This window comes from Cervus elaphus, chromosome 13, assembly GCF_910594005.1.
Source record: "Cervus elaphus chromosome 13, mCerEla1.1, whole genome shotgun sequence".
Taxonomy (NCBI): domain Eukaryota; kingdom Metazoa; phylum Chordata; class Mammalia; order Artiodactyla; family Cervidae; genus Cervus; species Cervus elaphus.
Window position 1 is genome coordinate 68,678,256 of NC_057827.1, and position 19,422 is coordinate 68,697,677.

A 19,422-nucleotide genomic window follows, 5' to 3' on the forward strand; every position below is an offset into this window, starting at 1 on the left:
GAGGAAAGAACAGTTGCAAAAGGCAAAGGAGAAAGGGAAAGGTATACCCAACTGAATCAGAGTTCCAGAGAGTAGCAAGGAGAGATGAGAAAGCCTTAAGTGAACAATGCAAAGAAACAGAGGAAAACAACAGAATGGGAAAGACTAGAGATCTCTTCAAGAAAATTAGAGATACCAAGGGAGCATTTCATGCAAAGATGGGCACAATAAAGGACAGAAATGGTATGGACTTAACAGAAGCAGAAGGTATTAAGAAGAGGTGGCAAGAATACACAGAAGAACTGTACAAAAAAGATCTTCATGACCCAGATAACCATGATGGTGTGATCACTCACCTAGGGCCAGATATCCTGGAGTGCGAAGTCAAGTGGGCCTTAAGAAGCATTACTACAAACAAAGCTAGTGTAGGTGATGGAATTCCAGTTGAGCTATTTCAAATCCTAAAAGATGATGCTGTGAAAGTGCTGCACTCATCACACCAGCAAATGTGGAAAACTCCACAGTGGCCACAGGACAGGAAAAGGTCAGTTTTCATTCCAGTCCCAAAGAAAGGCAATGCCAAAGAATGTTCAAATTACCATACAACTCTGCTCATTTCACATGGTAGCAAGATTCTCAAAATCCTTCAAGCCAGACTTCAACAGTACATGAACCAAGAACTTCCAGATGTACAAGCTGGATTTAGAAAAGGCAGAGGAACCAGAGATCAAATTGCCAAGAAACGATGAATCACAGAAAAAGGAAATTTAAAAAAATCATCTACTTCTGCTTCACTGGACTATGCTAAAGCCTTTGTGTGGATCACAGCACACTGTGGAATATTCCTAAAGAGATGGGACTATCAGACCACATTATCTGCCTGCTGAGAAACCTGTATGCAGGACAAGAAGCAACAGTTAGAAACGGACATGGAACAACAGACTGGTTCAGAACTGGGAAAGAAGTACATCAAGGCTGTACATTGTCACCCTGCTTATTTAACTTATACGCAGAGTGCATCCTATGAAACGCTGGGCTGGATGACTCACAAGCTGGAATCAAGATTGCCAGGAGAAATATCATTATGCAGATAATGCAAATGATACCACTTTAATGGCAGAAAGAATAGAGGCACTAAAGAACCTCTTGATGAAGGTAAAAGAGGAGAGTGAAAAGCTTAAAACTCAACATTCAAAAAACAAAGATCATGGGTTCTAGTCCCATCATTTCATGGCAAATAGATGGGGAAACAATGGAAACAGTGTCAGATTTCATTTTCTTGGGCTCCAACATCAATGTGGACAGTGACTGCAGCCATGAAATTAAAAGACGCTTGTTCCTTGGAAGAAAAGCTATGACAAACCTAGACAATGAATTGGTGCTTTTGAACTGTGGTGTTGGAGAAGACTCTTGAGAGTCCCTTGGACTGCAAGGAGATCCAACCAGTCCATCCTAAAGGAAGTCAGTCCTGAATATTCATTATAAGGACTGATGCTAAAGCTCCAATACTTTGGTCCCCTGATGCGAAGAACTCACTCACTGGAAAAGACCCTGATGCTGGGAAAGACTGAAGGCAGGAGGAGAAGGGATGATAATGAGATGGTTGGATGGCATCACCGACTCAATGGACTTGAGTTTTAGCAAACTCTGGGAGATAGTGAAGGATAAGAACCCTGGCATGCTGCAGTCCATGGAGACACAAAGAGCTGGACACGACTGAGTGACTGAATCACGATAGCAACCAAGCGGGGTGGGAGACCAGATGGAGTTATTCAGATTAATTAAAAATCCCAGGCTTGGTGGTGGTGGCTGTGGTACCTGGGCTCATTATACTACTGTTTACTTTGTATATACTTGAAAAGTTCTGTAATTATATCCTATTTAAGTGAAAGAGTCTTTAAGGTGACTCATGAGTTTCTTGCCTTTGTTTTTATTTAGAATCCCACACAGAAGACTTATTTTTGCAGAAGTAATTTGAGGACCACTGAGTGACGTGACTTGGGAAAAAGCTGTGTTCTGAGTCAAGAGCAGGCACCGCGCTGCCTCCCACAGCAGGGCACTGAAAGGACACCTCCCCCGGCCTCACACAGACGGGGGTCCCAGCCCCGCTCTACCCCTCGGCAGCTGAGGGACGCTGGGCAGTGTTCGGAGCTCACCCCTCTAGGGGCGGGCCCCTCATTTGAAGGAGGGCTCTCGGCTAGGGCTACTGGGAGGATTAAACGACATGTGCACACAATTTACCTGGTAGTGGGCGTGGCTCTGGAACAACTGCTGTAAGTTTCACTTTTTTGGGGGCTGTGCCAGGAGGCATGCAGGACCTTAGTTCCCCGACTGGGAACTGAACCTGTGCTCTCTGCCATGCAAACACGGAGTCTAAAACCAGTGGACCACCAGGGAAGCCTGTGTAACCTTCATTTTTACTATTGCTACTCGTATTTATTATTACCTCAATTTTCCAAATAGTCTTCAAACTATTTTGCTGAGTAACTTGCACCAACTGTTAGACAAGTTGACCCATTACCGTGCCAAGCGTTTCACCTGCATCTTTAATTTAACCCTACCCATGATCCTACGAGGTAGACACTGGGGTTGTTCCCGCTGCATAAATGAACTGAACCACAGAGAGATTAATGAACTGCCCAAGGTCACACAACTAAAAGTGGAAGAGCTGTTGGTTTTGCCCTCACCTAGTAACCCTATGCTGGCGAGGATTCACACGAGCTTCTCTTACTGCTTCGGAACAAAAAGAGAGATTCTACAAACATCAAGACTAACGACTTTTTTAATGACTCATTTCATTTCTTTACAACATTTCTAAAGGAAGAATACAGTCGTAGCAAAAAAAAAAAAAAGGAGCATCTTATTAACAGTGTATTTCTGGTGAGTATAGGTGGGAGGACCCACTGAAGACAGATCAAAAAAATATCAAAGCAACTGGGTCATGATGCCTTATGCAAGTAACTAACTTCATCATCCCCAAACTAAGGCTTTGAGCCACTGAAGGAAGACAAATCTCAGGAGCTGCAAACGCCCATCCTGACACAGTACTAATGAACTGGCATATTATAATACCTCACCTTGACTTCCTATGAGTAAAGGTGACTGCCAAAGCCATCGATTTCTATTTCAGAGGCGCAGAAAGGAAGGGCTGGAAGTAACACTGGGAGGCGGTGGGTCAGAGGCTCCGAAACCAAGCTCCTTCTGGCTGCGTGACTCAGCGTGACTTGCCTCTGTTACTGACTGACTCTTCTTGCCCACACCACCCACACAACGGTGCAAGGTGACTCTGAGGTTTCACAATCATAAGCAGAGCAGAAATGGATTTTTAAAGGAACCTAAAATTATTCTTCAAGTGAATAAGATTAAACTGTTTTATATTGATGACAGATATTATAATCCAGAGCTCTAAAAGCTGACAATACTATTTTCATGGTTGAAAAAGAAAAATAAAACCAAAGAACATAATAAAACTTGTGGATCAAGGATCAGTGACACTGGAATATACAATAAATGGTCAGCAATAAAACTCCTAGAACTGACACCAAACGCAGCTTTCTTCCAGAACGTTCTTCTAGAAACTATAGTCATGTCTTCCTGTACAACAGAAATAACAGCAATACCTTTTTCAACGTTAGAAGCCACGCGCAATATGACTCATTCTGGATCATCTATGGTTATTTTCTGTTTGTTCTGATTTGCTTTTTAATTTTGAAGTTACTTTAGGCTAACAGAAAAACTGCAAAGACAGTAAAGAAAGCCACTTTCACCTGGCTTCCCCTAATGTTAACATAACATTTACCGAAACTGCAAACGAACACTGGTACAACTCTACTCACTACATTAGACACTTTATTTGGATTTGCCCAGTTCTGCCACTGATGTCTTTTTATCTCCTGGGATCCAGCAGATCACACTGCAAGTAAGTGGCCGTGTCCCCAAACTCTGTGATATCACCACAGCCTGTCCTTGTCATTATCGTCACAGTTTTGAGGAGGACTGGGCCGGTGTTTTGTAGAATGCCCCTCAGTGTGGGCTCTTCTGATGTATTCTCATAAATCAACTGAGATTACAGACCTTTGGAAGAGAATACCACGGAGGGGACACGCAATTCCCATGCCATTTATCAGAAGGTATGTGATATCAATATGTCTTACTAGTGATGACGCTGATATTAATGATTTAGTTAAGCTAGCATCTACCAGGCTTTTCTCTGTAAAGTTAACTATCTTTCCCTTTCATTTTCTATTCTTTACAAGCAAGTCATCAAGTCCAGCCCTCAGTCAAATGGAAGGAAATTAAGCCCCACCTCCTACAGGAAGAAATAGCAAACAATTTGTGGACATAAGTTAAAACTTTGATTCAGGAGATCATTTGAGGTTATGCAGAAATTCCATTCTCTTTCAAGTTTTAGCTTACTAATTTTAGCATTCATAAATTTATCTTGCCTGCAGAAATGATTACTTATTCTAATGATGACTTTCCATTTCCCTCATTCCTCTGTATCTATGAATCATAAATGAGAAAAAAATTTTCCCCTCATCCCAATTTGTTTATTCATTTGTCTATTTATTTACATCAGTATGCACTCAAGGTTATTTGAATGAAGAGAGAGGTTAGTGTACATATATGCTAGCTCTGTCTGCTGAGAAGACCTAAAGATGCTGACATTCCAGTAGCAAAAAAAGAGGTTTTAAAAAGAAGAAAATGATGGGGGATGCCACAAGAACATAGGTGCCAACCTGAAGGTGCGCTCCACAGCCAGGTCTGGCTCAATTTTAGCTGGAACAATTATCAAATAACAAGAGCACTGGATTATAGCCGCCTATGGTTTTCAACATATGTGTAAGAGTAAATGAGAATTCACAAGAGAAAACGCAAAACCTGTTCCCTGTGGGTTTGGATTACACAGGCCAGCAGACACCTGTCAGAAATAAGCTGGAGACACCATCAGTGATTCCGGACATCAAAGACCCACAAAACACCGCCAGCTCACAGCGTATTTCCTTTTAAGTAAAGCCAGTATGTGAAACTGGCTGTCAATAATCCCCCTCACACACACACACATTAGAAAAAAACAAGGAAGCTATAACTGATTCAGTGATACTTTATTATAAAATCTTTATTATGGGTTTTGTAAAAGAAAAATAAGTGTTCTAATCAATCACTTCTAAAGTTAGGACAATTGCTTCTGAAACAGAACAAACGATCACACATCGGTAACACGGGCCAGCATCTCCCAAGCATTTACGAGTGCCTTACGCCCAGCTCCTTCCGCTTCCCACCTCAGTCAATCCTTCTTCCGCTTCCCCCCACGGTTAGTCCTCCGCGCCGCGTCCCACCTCGGCCAGTCCTCCTTCCGCTTCCCATCCCGGTCAGTCCTCCTTCCGCTTCCCCCCTCGGCCAGTCCTCCTTCCGCTTCCCATCCCGGTCAGTCCTCCTTCCGCTTCCCCCCTCGGCCAGTCCTCCTTCCGCTTCCCATCCCGGTCAGTCCTCCTTCCGCTTCCCCCCTCGGTCAGTCCTCCTTCCGCTTCCCCCCTCGGTCAGTCCTCCTTCCGCTTCCCATCCCGGTCAGTCCTCCTTCCGCTTACCCCCTCGGTCAGTCCTCCTTCCGCTTCCCATCCCGGTCAGTCCTCCTTCCGCTTACCCCCTCGGTCAATCCTCCTTCCGCTTCCCCCCTCGGTCAGTCCTCCGCGTTGCGTCCCACCTCGGCCAGTCCTCCTTCCGCTTACCCCCTCGGTCGGTCCTCCTTCCGCTTCCCATCCCGGTCAGTCCTCTGCGCCGCGTCCCACCTCGGTCAATACTCCGGGCCTCACAACAAGGAAGCCACGGGCCGGACGGACGAGGTACTTTCAGCATCAGGACCTGGTAGGAACTGCGTCCCTCGGGCGGCTCCATGTTCTCCCAAAGGGCTGAGGTCAGCCCAAGGCACTTTTGCAGATACACTGCTCCCTGCCTCCCCAAAGGACTGCCCTCAAACCATTCTAATCTCCTTTCAGGGGAGCACTTCTCACATGTTACAGGTCTCTCTGCCTCCTGAAGGCCCATCGGTGGCCTGCGTGACCTCTCCTGGCCGACGGGTTCCCCAGAGCAGCCTTGACTCTGCATGGTTCTGGGACGGCAACCACCGTGGGAGTCATGGGGCCTGCAGGCGTTTTGTCCAGCCTATATTTCGTGTTTATGTCTCCACCAAAATTGCAGCTGGCAAGTCCTGCCGTCTGCAAGCACGTCTACCCTGCACCCGGCGGTGAGCTGACAAGGAGCCCCGGCCTCTGACCGAGCGAATGCATCCCACCCGCCGCTCGGGGTCCCCTCTTGCTCCACTGGGTTTGTGGAGCGTTTGTCCACGGCGGCTGGCTGAGGCCGTCTGCCCCGGCGATGAGGGTAATCGCAACACTGGGCAGCAGATTCTCCACCAGGCGTAGTATAAAGGTAAAGACAGAGGTAGGGGGTGGATAAACAAATACAGAGAATTCAGAACACTGGGAGGAGGAAGTGATAGGAAGGAGGAGCAGCAGAAGCCCCTGTAACCGCAGAGTCGGTCCAGCAGGTAAACACCGCGTGCTCTGGCCTGGCTCTACCCGCCCAGTGACCTAGGTCACCCGGTCAAGTTACTTCACATCACTAACCACCTCTCCTCAGGTGCAAAACAGGGATGACGCCGCCTGCCCCTTGGGACGTCACCAGGGTGACGTTACTGTTACCCATTCTCCTTGAGGTAAAAGGCCTCAACTGCTTTCCAATTTGAAACACTATCTTTGCATGCTGAGAGTTTGAAATCAAGGCCTATACCCCAAAACACTCAGAAGGCTCCACATTTTCAGGACAGGGATTACTATGTTTTTTAAAACGTTGCCTTAGATAGTCAGAGGCTTCAATTCCTTTGATGTTAAAACAGGCTGAGTTTCAAACCTCTTTACTGACAGGGAGAACAGCTGCGGTGACGCCATCCCTTATTTCCTTATTCTGACAGTTCCCCAATCACACCTGGTCTCTGATTCAGGGTGGTCCGTGGTGAGAAGCTGTAAACGCAAGGACTCCCAAGAGGCTGCTCTGCGGGCAAGGCCACGGCGGTCTCAAAGGGAGGAAGCGAGAACCAGAGGGCTCCCGGCACCACAAAATGCACTGGTCCCTCCCAGGGAACACATTTCTCTAAATCTTATCTGAAAGTTACTTTTTCAACACAGTAACTGATTCACAGCTAATTAAGTCACAAGGACCTCTATATCTCTAATCTAAGGTTTCAATTATAAAAATCCAACAAACACAACTCTTAGGAACATACAGACAGTTTAAAGTGAGGTATACTTCTCCAGTTTAAATTTGTGTGACCGTTATTAGTATTATAGTAAACTTGGACATTAATAAATTCCAATACGATAAACATAAAATTAGCCTGTAATCCTCTCTGCCCAAAGAAATCTAATGTTACGGGTTATCGCATGAATACAATTTTCCCATTAAGTTCCTCTGATCGATCTGCACCTGTATCTGTGTTTAGTCTCACACAGGTCTTGGGCCGCCTACCTTTCAAAGTGCTGTTTCATCTGTTTACATGCATAGTAGTTTCCATCTCTCAGGTTCTGCATCTTCATAACTTCAGAAAACGTTCCCTCTCCTATTTTGCCAATTGCTTTATAGTCTATAAATAAAAACAATTATAAAAATAAAAGTTTTATTTTGTGCATCTGTTTCACACTCGCTTCCAGACAGCAGCTGTCTCCATCTGTAAGATAGCCCAAAGCAGCACACTGAGGATGCTTTCCTTGTCTTTCCCAAGGTTCGATGCTCCCCTCGTTTTAAGAGAAGCTGGGTTGTGTGTTGGCAACAGTCTCTGTCCCCCTCGAGTAGCGGGGACTCACACGGAGCCAGGAAAGGCTCGGAACCCTACAGGCCGCGAGAGCAGAGCGCCAAGGCGGGCAGCACGGGTGGCCCTCGCAGGAGCGGCGGGCCCGGGCCTGGCCTCCGGCAGGCGTGGCCATGCCCCAGTGGCCGGGGAGCACGCTCCTGAAAACCACCCTCCGAGGTCCCACACAAGGCCCGGTGGACCTGCGGCAGGCTCCTGGGGCTCTCGCTCCCTGAGTTTCTGGAAGCTGACAGCACGTCTCCCTGGGTTTGCGGCCACCACCACCATCACCGGGGCACAGATGGTGGTTCTGTAAGCCTCTAAGTCACTACAGTAAATCCCTTGCCACCTGAAATACCTGGAGCAGTTCCTGTCTTCCGGACCGAACCTCGACAGGTACAGAAAGGAGTCTCCTGGAGCGTGCTGGGAACAAAGACCGAATCCACGCAGTGAAGCAGCGAGGGGCAGGGAGAAGGCCGGCCGCTGGAGGGCCCGGTTCGTCAGGATGGAACAGCCGACGGCGGGAGACTGCCTGCAGCGACTCTGCCTTCGCAGGCCGTGTCCACTGCGCCTGTCGGCCCAGGGGCAGCAGCAGGAAGAGCCAGGAAGACGGAGTGAGGTGAACATTCCCGACCCCCTGACAAGCGCTCTCCAGACAGGAGTGAGCACAGGGGAAACAGCTGCTTTCCAAGCAGAAACGGAAGGCAAGAGAGAAGCCCAGAAAGCAAACGCTTCATTGGGCTGGAAAAGCTTCCGTGGTTCAAATAAGAGGAGGAGAAGACCAAAAAAACTTCACAGAAAGCAGTTGTGAGACTTGACAGGTGAACAAGCTACTCAGCCTTGCACCAAGGTCACTGGAAAGTCAGGAAGGCAGCCAGTCTCCACCCCACCCAGGCACTTGCCCTAAGAGCAAGGAGACTCGTGTAGATTGAGGCAGCAAGGCACGACAGAAATAAGAGGCTCGAGAGGAACACTTAGGAGAGGACACGGAGCGTGGACCTGACCAGCAGCAGACAGATCGGAAACCTAGTAAACAAGCCTGGGCCGAAAGGAGCCCATCACCTGCAGGTGCCAAACCCACAACAAGGGAGAGCAGGCTTTTAAAACCATCCTCTCCAAAGGGGGGCCTTCTCTTTCAGACAGAGCACATTTTAAATACCTTGCGTGAACTCTGATTTGAACAAACTAACAGAAAAAAGGCCCAGTTTTTTAGAGTAATGTTTTTGAGAAATAGTGTGCTTAAAGATTTTTAAAGTGTTTATCCACTAGCAAGAATTATTGATACTAAAGTATTTCCAGGTAAAATGACACAATGTTGGGATTTTCTTTAAAATCCTATACATTCCCATTCACTTCTGCTGGAAGTATAAACTAATACAATTATGACTCAGAATTCCGCTCCAGGGTATAGACTCAAGAGAAATGAAAGCATAAGTCTAAACAATGCAGTTACACATATGTTCGTGGAAACATTTTTACAATAGCCAGAAGTCGGAAGAAAAGAAACATCCATCAACTAAAGAATTGGTCAACAGGGACTTCCTGGCGGTCCAGTGGCTAAGACCCTGCACTCCCAACGTAGGGACCCAGGTTTGAGCCCTAGTCAGGGAACTAGATCCCACAAGCTGCAACTAAAGATCCTGTATGCTGCAATAAAAACTAAATAAATGAAGATTCCGAGTGCCACAACTAAGACCTGGCATGGCCAAGTAAATTAAACAGATCAACAAAATACGGTCTAGCTACACAATGACGGTATTCAGCCGCAGACACATGCTGCAGCACGGAGGAAGTGTGAAAACGTCATGCTAAGCCAAAGAAGCCAAGCACAAAAGGCTGTTTACATGAAACGTCCTAATAGGCAAATCCACGGACACGGAAAGTAGATGAGTGGTTGCCGAGGGTGGGCGGGGTCTGGAGCAAAGGGGGAATTGATGCGAGTTGATACTGGTTTCTTTTTGGGATGATGAGGAAAGTGCTTTAACCGATGATGATGATGGTTGCAGCACTCAGGAAAAATGCCAACAAGCACTGAATCATATACTTTACCTGGGTGCACTTTATAGTACGTAAATTATATCCAATAAAGCTGTTAAAACAGACAACTCTGTGGTGTCAGAGTCAGAACAGTGGTTACCCCGGGGACTTCTGTCCCCTGACTGTGTAGCAGGTTAACGGGTACGTTCACTGTCGGAAAACTCACCAACCTGTACTCATAGCTCGTGCAGTTTTCTGGATGGACATTATGCTCCAATGTTTAAAAATTGGAAGAAAAAAAAGCAAGCCAAAGTTAGGAATAAGTAGAAAGTATGAGGAACAGAAAAGATATAAAGAGTATTTGCAGGGAAAGGCACAAAGGAAAACAGACTCAGATCATATTACTGTCGAAACAGTGACGTTCACAAAGTCCCACTGCCCAGACCCAACAAGAGCTGGCTCTCACCACGGTCCCAGTTCCCGGGAGGGCCAGGCCTTCCTGCTCTAGAACTGTCCTGTTCTCAAGCTTAGCCTTAATTAACGGTTATAATTATAATACACCTCCACACTGTGAAGTGTAGTGAGCTCAGTGGTCCTCACAACTAAAGCAGACTGAAACCACCTCTTGAATGAGAAAAGCAAAGTTTAGGGACCGCTTATATTCCCCCACAGACCCCCTAACAGGGAGACTAGATGTCCTCTTCTGTGGTTAGCTCCAGAGAGCCTCTTTTGGCTCCTGAAACAGGTTGCCATCCTGTTTCCCAAATGAAAACTCTCTGGGCAGGACTGCCAGCCCCAACACTCACAGTACTTGGTCCTGCCAACTTACAAGAGTTGGACATAAACTATATTACACCAAGACAAACACACAAAAAACAACAGCAGGAAAAAAAAGAATGCTGAGACAATGAAATATGGTTTTAGTGTTATGACCATTCCATTCATAAAGAAGGCTGAGCACTGAAGAATTGATGCTTTTGAACTGTGGTGCTGGAGAAGACCCTTGAGAGTCTCTTGGACTGCAAGGAGATCAAAGCAGTCAATCTTAAAGGAAATCAACCCTAAATATTCATTGGAAGGACCGATGCTGAAGTTGAAGCTCCAATGCTTTGGCCACTAATGCAAAGAGCTGACTCACTGGAAAAGACCCTGATGCTGGGAAAGACTGAAGGCAGGAGGAGAAGGGGACGACAGAGGATGAGTTGGTTGGATAGCATCACTGACTCAATGGACATGAGTTTGAGCAAACTCAGGGAGATGGTGAAGGACAGGGAAGCCTGACGTGCCGCAGTTCATGGGGTTGCAAAGAGTCAGACACGACTCAGCGACTGAACAACAATTCACATGTAAGGAAATCTGTACACTAAAAGCCACAGTCCTAAGCGAACAGTATGATGGACGGCCTGTACTCTGTGTGAGAAGAGCTGGGCCATCACACCAGGAAGGGCCCCCCAAGCATCACCTGCAGGAAAACTACCCGAGGGCGCTGATATTCTCTTGACGAGCATTTTCCAAACTGAGTTCTGCAGAACCTAGTACCCCTAAGACAGTAATGGGTACTCCCCAAAAGGGGGTTCCACAAGCAAATAAACTTAGGAAATGCAGGTTAGGTTAAAGAGAAACAGGTTTGACTCCGGAATTCCTCAGAGCCTTTCCCTGAATCAGCAGCGTGTCCCCAGGGCGCCGGGAGCACACAGGGGCCGCGCTGCGTGGGAACAGACAGGTCTCTCAAGAACACCAGTTAACACGCCCTGGGGCTGCTCTAGACCCCCACACTGCGGATGTTTAAGCCCTACAATCCCTCCTCACAAGTCTTCCCTGAGTAAAAAGTAACTGACTGAGCTCCCAGCATGGCAGGAGTTTGAAGCTGTTCTGCCAGTTCTACAGTTCACCCCACTCGCCCTCCGAGAGCAGCTGGCTGGAGTGAGGCAGGGCTCAGCCCTGGCGGGGTCTGCAGGACACAAGCATCAGAGCCCTTCTGACTAAAACCAGAAGCTGTAACCCGCTTGACAACCACAGCTTCAACGAAAGCCCAGAGCCTCCCTCAAACAGGTCGCAGGCCCAGTAAGTCCTGGTACCAGACCAGTAAGATTCTTGGGTGAATCCTCCCGAGAAGCTTCTTCAAAACAAACCAACCAGAACACAGGCCCTGTGTGTGGCTTACCACTAGTGTGTCCAGTTTGCAGCATCATAAAACTACTGTGACAGACTTCTTAGGGAGCCTCCAAACTTGAAACTTTGTGGGAAAATTCAACCAGATGGATGCTTCTATGAGTAATCTGTCCTCTGGTCCTCAGGAAGACCCACCTGACCCACCTAACCCCACTCCTGCTCATCAAAGAACAGCCAGGGAATAATTGCTGCTCATTAAAACACCACCAAACCATTCCCTTCTCTTGGATGGACTAGACTGGAATGCCCAGAAATTCCCCTGAAAAGAGACAGTCTATTACTATGCAGAAAAAAGCTTACATGGTGGGCCAAAAGCCACTCTCCATAGAGACATCTGCTTGCAAGGTTGGCTCTGCCTGCCACCTGGGAACCCGGATTCGGGAAGGGCTCCCACCAGTCTCTATGCAGTTAAGAGTCACTCACGATGCCTACACTCTTCAAGCAAGCAGCATGGTGTGCGCTGAATCTGCAGAGGGTGCCTGTGTTCTCAGCTCCCAGTAAAATCCCCAGCAGTGGGGCTCTCGTGAGCTGTGCTTACAGAAAACAGGTCACACGTGCGGTCACAGCTTGCTGCTGGAAGGATGAAACACGTCCTGTGAGACTCCACCAGGAGAGGACTCAGGAGCGTGTGCCTCGTTTCCTCGAGGCTTTGCCCCACGTCACTTTCTCCATCGCGGCTCTGCCTCCTTTCACTGAGGACATCACAGCTCTAAGAGTGTAACCTGAATCCTGTGAGTTCTCTGAGCAAATCTAGGGGTGGTCTTGGGACCCACACCCCCCCCAACACAATTTCTGCCGTGCGAGCACGCTAAATCGATTCAGTTGTGTCCAGCTCTCTCTGACCCTACGGGCTGTAGCCCACCTGTCCATGGGATTCTCCTCCAGCTCCTCCGTCTGTGGGATTCTCCCGGCAAGACCACTGGAGTAGGCTGCCATGCCAGGAGATCTTCCCAACCCAGGGATCGAAGCCGCGTCTCTTACATCTCTAGCACTGGCAAGTGGGTTTTGTTTTTGTTTTTGTTTTTACCACTAGTGCCACCTAGGAAGCCCAATGTGCACTACACTTCAGCCTAAATTAAACAGCCCTGGTGGTGTGACTACATGACTGGACATCAGTAAAGACCAAGAGCACCAGCTACACATCGGGCACCGGGCCACGCATGGAGACACAGGGATCAGTAAGACACGGCGCCTCAGCTTGAGGACAGTGTCCGAGCCCCCAAGTTTAGGTCCTTTACTTGAAAAGAGAGGCAGAGGGAGAGAGCCACACTCGTGTTTAGATAATATTAAAGGCAAACTGACGGATACTTAGTGTCCAAAACTGAATATGTGATGCTGTAGATCCTCGTCTCCCAGGACCAAGCTGGCGGGCAGGCCTCAGGGCACATGTCTTTCCTCCTTCTGTGTGCACCCTGTCCTCTGCCACAGACCTGTCTGTCGTCCACTCTGCACCTCTCTCCACAAGGCCATAAGCCCTCTTAAAAGCAAAGTCCTAGCCTCTTTCATGCCCTGGACACACTCCTCAACAAATGAATCAAAGAAGAAATGCCATGTCACATGCCCCTAGTCCAATATTCCTATAGTCCTCCAGACATACATTGCAGGAGGAACTTTGACAGCTGAATCACAGAATTATTACTACTGACTAACTGGCAACCAATCCTTTTTTATTCATCTCTGTTTAAATACCAGGTATTTCAGATCACAACGAGAGCGCTCTCCTGCCTTGCAGGTCATTTCCTTTCCCAGGTCAGACCATCCATATAAACACAACAGACAGACCAGAAGGGTAGGGAGGATAAATGACTAGAAGGATGCTCCTTAAACTACCTTCACAGTCCTCCATCAAACTCTCTTTCAGAATATGTTTCTTCATTAATGTTAGTAGGACTCCATGGATATTTATTTTATATTCTGGGATAATCCAATGCTACTTTAGTGTGTTGCTTCAAACTGTTCCTGCTCTGGCCTTTAGGAGCTCTTTCTGTTGGTTCCTTGGTCCCTTTGACATGCCCCCATCGACAAGGTTTGTTTGTCTAGGTTTACATTATTTGTTTTTTCAGTACTTTCTTACTTTCTGGCACTACAAAATCTTGTATATTTTCTGTTTCAGTCCTAGGATTGCCATTTGGACAAGGAGTCCTGGTTCCTTCTATCAGAGAAAGATATTTATTAAACACCAAGATCTGAACGCTAAGCATCAGGCACCACTCTCATTTAATCATCTCAACAATCCCTTGCAACAGGTACCTCATTAATCCACTTACAAATGAGGAACTACGCCACTGAGAGTTTAGGTAGCCTGCCCAGGGTCACACTGATAAAGCAGTAGGCTTCACAGGCAGGGAGTTTGATCCCAGAATTCCCCAACCACACTGCCACTGCTGTCTCCCATGAACAGAATGCTGCCCAGGAGATGCCAGAAGTCACACGAATGTACCGCTAAGAGTGGTGACCATGGTAAAAGACCCTTGCCAAAGCAATGGCTCAGCTGACAATGCCCATGAGAAAGGCAGAGCTTGGGAACCCCACTGCCAATGATATGAAAGGGTGAAAGTGTTAGTCGTGTCTGACTCTTCGCCACCCCATGGACTGTAGCCCACCAGGCTCCTCTGTCCATGGGATTCTCCAGGCAAGAGTACTGGAGTGGGTTGCCATTTCCTGCTCCAGGGGATCTTCTTGACCCAGGGACTGAACCCAGGTTTCCTGCTTTGCAGGCAGATTCTTTACTGTCTGAGCCAGCAGGGAAGCCCATGATATAGAGACCCACTCTTTGGTTGGAGGAACAGCGCCGCACAGACTCCCGCGGTGAGCGGCATGACCTTCCCAAGTAGCGACCACAGTCGAGCTTGCTCTTCCCTTACTGGAAACGTCTGGGTCTTCTGTCCCAGCACTCCAGTCACAATATCCCCTGACCACGTCCACACTGAGCCATAACCTGTGCCTTTCACGACACTGCTGTGTGTGCTAGTATGCTCAGTCGTGTCTGATTCTCTGCAATCCCTTGGCCTGTAGCCTGCCAGGCTGCTCTGTCCGTGGGGTTCTCCTGGCATTTCCTCCCCCAAGGGATCTTCCTGACCCAAGGATCTAACCTGAGTCTCCTGCGTCACCTGTATTGCAGGCAGACTGTTTACCGACTGAGCCATTGGGGAAGACTGAAGACAGCTGATGAACAAATAAAATGACAACAACTAGCTCTCAAAACTCAAGTTAAAGCACATTCACTAGAATGGCTCCAATTTAAAAGACTGAAAATACCAAGTGTTGACTAGGATGTGGAATAAATGGATCTCTCACACACGGATGACAGTAAATTAAACATGGAATAGCCACTTTAGAAAACAGTATTTACTTTTCTTATAAAAGTAAATACACACTTCCAACCCAATCCAGCAATTCAACTCCTAGGAATCTAGAGAAATGAAAACAAATGTCCACACAAAGACCTGTACATGAATGTTCATAGCAGAATTATTCACTACAGCCACAAAATGGAACAAACCAAATGCTCACTAACTGAAAAATGAATAGACAAACTGTGGCATATTCATGGGACAGAATACAGCAATAAAAAGGACCAAACCACTAAGCTGCCACTACGTGCATGAACCAAAAAAAACCATGCTAAACAGAGAAGACAGATTCAGAAAACCACATACACTTATATTTACTACATTTATATGAAATTCTAGAAAAGGCAATATTTTAGTAATAGAAAGCATATCAATGATCTTGGGAGCCAGGAGTGGAGGAGGGGATTGATTGCAAAGGAGCACAAGACAACTTTCGCAGGTGATAGAAAAGTTCTGCATCTTTTTTTGGCCACATGGCTTGCTGGAGCTTCGTTCCCTGATCAAGGATTGAATCCACAAGCTGAAATATTATGTAGCCAGTAAAAACGATGGGGCACAAGCTGGAAGCAAGACTGCTGGGAGAAATCTCAGATATGCAGATGATACCACCCTTATGGCAGGAAGCGAAGAGGAACTAAAGAGATTCTTAATGAAAGAATCTCTCTTGACTGAAAGATTCACTTTCTTGATGAAAGTGAAAAATGAGAGTGAAAACATGGGCTTAAAACTCAACATTCAAAAAACTAAGATCATGGCATCCAGTCCAATCACTTCATGGCAAATAAATGGGGAAAAAAAGGAAACAGTGACAGACTTTATTTTCCTGGGCTACAAAACCACTGCAGATGGTGACTACAGCCATGAAATTAAAAGATGCTTGCTCCTTGGAAGAAAAGCTATGACCAACCCAGACAGCATATTAAAAAGCAGAGACATTACTTTGCCAACAAAGGTCTGTCTAGTAAAAGCTAAGGTTTTTCCAGTAGTCATGTATGGATGTGGGAGTTGGACCATAAATAAAGCTGAACGCTGAAGAATTGATGCTTTTGAACTGTGGTGTTGGAGAAGACTCTTGAGAGTCCCTTGGACTGCAAGGAGATCAAACAGGTCAACTCTAAAGGAAATCAGTCCTGAATATTCATTGGAAGGACAGATGGTGAAGCTGAAGCTCCGATACTTTGGCTACCTGATGGGAAGAACTGACCCACTGGAAAAGACGCTGATGCTGGTAAAGACTGAAGGTGGGAGGGGAAGGGGACAACAGAGGATGAAATGATGAGATGGCATCACCGACTCAATGGACATGAGTTTGAGCAGGCTCCGGGTGTTGGTGATGGACAGGGAAGCCAGGCATGCTGCAGTCCATGAGGTTGCAAAGAGTTGAACATGACTGAGGGATTGAACTGAACCGAAGTAAATAAAAATGAAAAGGCTCTTAGCCTTTCCACTAAAATCTGGGACAAGATAAGGATGTCCACTCTCACCACTTTTATTTAATATAGTATTGGAAGTTCTAGCCATAGCAATCAGACAAGAAAAATAAAAGATAGCCAGATTGGAATGGAAGAGGCAAAATTGTCATTATATGCAGATGGCATGATACTATATATAGAAAACCCTAAAGACACACAAACTACAAGAACTGATTAAGTTCAGCAAGGCAGCAGGATACAAGATTAACATACAGAAATTGGTTGTATTTCTTTATGCTAACAATGAAATATCAGAAAAGGAATATAAATAATAATCCCTTTTAAATTGCATCAAAAAATAATAAAAACAAATCCTACCAAGAAAGTGAAAGACTTATATGCTGAGGACTATAAACATTAATAGGACTTCTCTGGCTGCCAGTGGTTGGGAATTGCCTATCAATGCAGCAGATACAGGTTTGATTCCTGGTCTGCAAAGATCCCACTTGCCTTGGAGTAACTAAGCCCATGAGCCTAGAGTCCATGCTCAGCAACAAGAGAAGATCCTGCAATGAGAAGCCAATGAACCACAACTAGAGAGTAGCCCCCACTTGCTCCAACTACAGAAAGACTTTGAGTACATAGCAACGAAAACCCAGCAAAGCCAAAAATAAACAAATTTTTTAAAGTTTAAATAACATAGCTATATGAAAAAGGCAGATAGAACGCGGAAGATAAGTAAGTTGTTCATATTAAGATTGTATTCATTTTTACCAAACCGAGACCTGTTTAAGTGAAATGTGAGCCTTATTTAAAGCATGAAAATAGAGTTCAAATTCACTTTTTGTGCAAATCTAAAACTGTCACACCTGAATCCAACTATCTGTATTAAAACTGCTTCTAAAAAAAAAAAAAAAAACAACTGCTTCTAAAGATCTTGATCAAGGCAGGTGATAAGCATCAGAACTATGGTGTTGTTTTAGTCGCTCAGCCGTGTCCGACTCTTGCGACCCTATGGACTGTAGCCTACCAGGGTTCTCATCCACAGGATTTTCCAAACAGGAATTCTGGACTGGGTTGCCATTTCCTTCTCCAGTCAGAACTAAGGGGAAAGTTAATTACTAAGTGTAACTCTCAACTAGAGTTTAAAAGAGGATTCAGCTTCTAATTCCCACTCTCTTTGAGAGAGACAGTACTTCAAACCAAATCACTAAAAACAAGGTCAAGATCCTTCAATAAAGAAGGCTGTACCAAATTAATTAGTTCATGCTGTGTGGGAAAAATGGTGACCTGAATTACTAAACATCATGAAAACACAAAAAGACATAAAATTATTCGTAGACTCGTAAAAACGGTGATCATTTTGTGATGTGCAGAAACACTATAACCATGCTGTGCAGCTGGGACCAGCACATGTTGTGGGTCAATTACACTTGGAAAAAAACATAAAATTTTAAAATTTAAACTTCACCCTTTGGGACTTCCCTGGTGGCCCAGTGGCTAAGACTCCGAGCTCCCGATGCAGGGACTCTGGGTTCAATCCCTGCTCAGGGAACCAGATCCCATGTGCCACAACTAAGACTTCACACTGAAGATCCTGCATGCTGCAGCTAAGACCTGGTACAGCCAAATAAATAAATATTTTTAAAAAACAAAAGTTTAAAGATACAAATCAGAAAATGCAAATATTAACATACAGATCGTGTGTGTGTGTGTGTATATATATGTACTGTGTGTGTGTATATATATGTGTGTATATATATATATATGTATATATATGCTAACATTTGTGATTTTTGACTGGGATCCTGGAAAAAATAAAAACACCTATCATGGATACTACTGGGATAACTGGGGAAATGTGAGATATAGACTGCATATTACATAACAATATTCTATCGGCATGCTATTTACTGTGATTATGCAGGAGAATGTTCTTGCTTTTATCAGATATTTGCTGAATTACTAGTGGTGAAATGTAATGATGTCTACAACTAACTCTCAAAAAGTTTAGTGAAAATAAATACATAATTCAGACAGAGAGAATGCCAGTGCACGGTGAGACAGCACACAAACACACAGCAAATGGAGCATCTAGGTGAAGGGTGTACAAATATTCAGTGTACTCTTGCAACTTTTCTGTAGATTCGAAATTTTTCAAAATAAATAGTTGGGAAGGGAAAAAAAGGAATACAGTAAAATACACGTGTATGTAAGTCCACACTATACATAAAAATGTAAAGCCTTTTGTAGACCCTGTATTCTAACTACTGCTTTGGGTGCATTACTGAAAAAGATAATCACTTAAACAATATCTAACGAAAGAAAATAAGAACCTCCTGGACTTCGCTGGTGGTACAGTGGGTAAGAATCCTCCCGCTGATGTAGAGGACACGGGTTTGATCTCTGGTCAGGGAATATTTCACATGCCTGGGAGGAACTAAAGCCTGTGAGCCGCAATTACTGAGCCCGAGTGCTCCAACTATTGAAGCCTGTGCACCAGAACCTGTGCTCAGCAAAAAGAAGCCACCACAATAAACCCAGGCACCACAACGAAGAGCGGCCCCCACATGATATAACTAGAGAAAGCCTTCGTGAAGCAATGAAGACCCAGTACTGGGAAAAATAAATTATATGAAGAAAATAAGAATGTCTTGGAAAGGATGAATGAGATGAATTCTTTTAA

General features: G+C 45.6%; 1 protein-coding gene across 6 annotated transcripts in view; it reads right to left on the minus strand.

The window, feature by feature from the left end:
• Positions 1-19,422, minus strand: part of MOK (MOK protein kinase) — a 40,837-nt gene that overhangs the window by 20,389 nt on the left and 1,026 nt on the right. For 5 of the 6 annotated variants that reach the window (XM_043922148.1, XM_043922147.1, XM_043922150.1 and 2 more), the window contains one exon: positions 7,504-7,618. In XM_043922148.1, the coding sequence (XP_043778083.1) occupies positions 7,504-7,618 (115 nt within the window). Of the gene's footprint in view, positions 1-3,056; positions 5,383-7,503; positions 7,619-19,422 lie in introns of those variants that run through there. The other variant, XM_043922149.1, reaches the window with a different exon arrangement.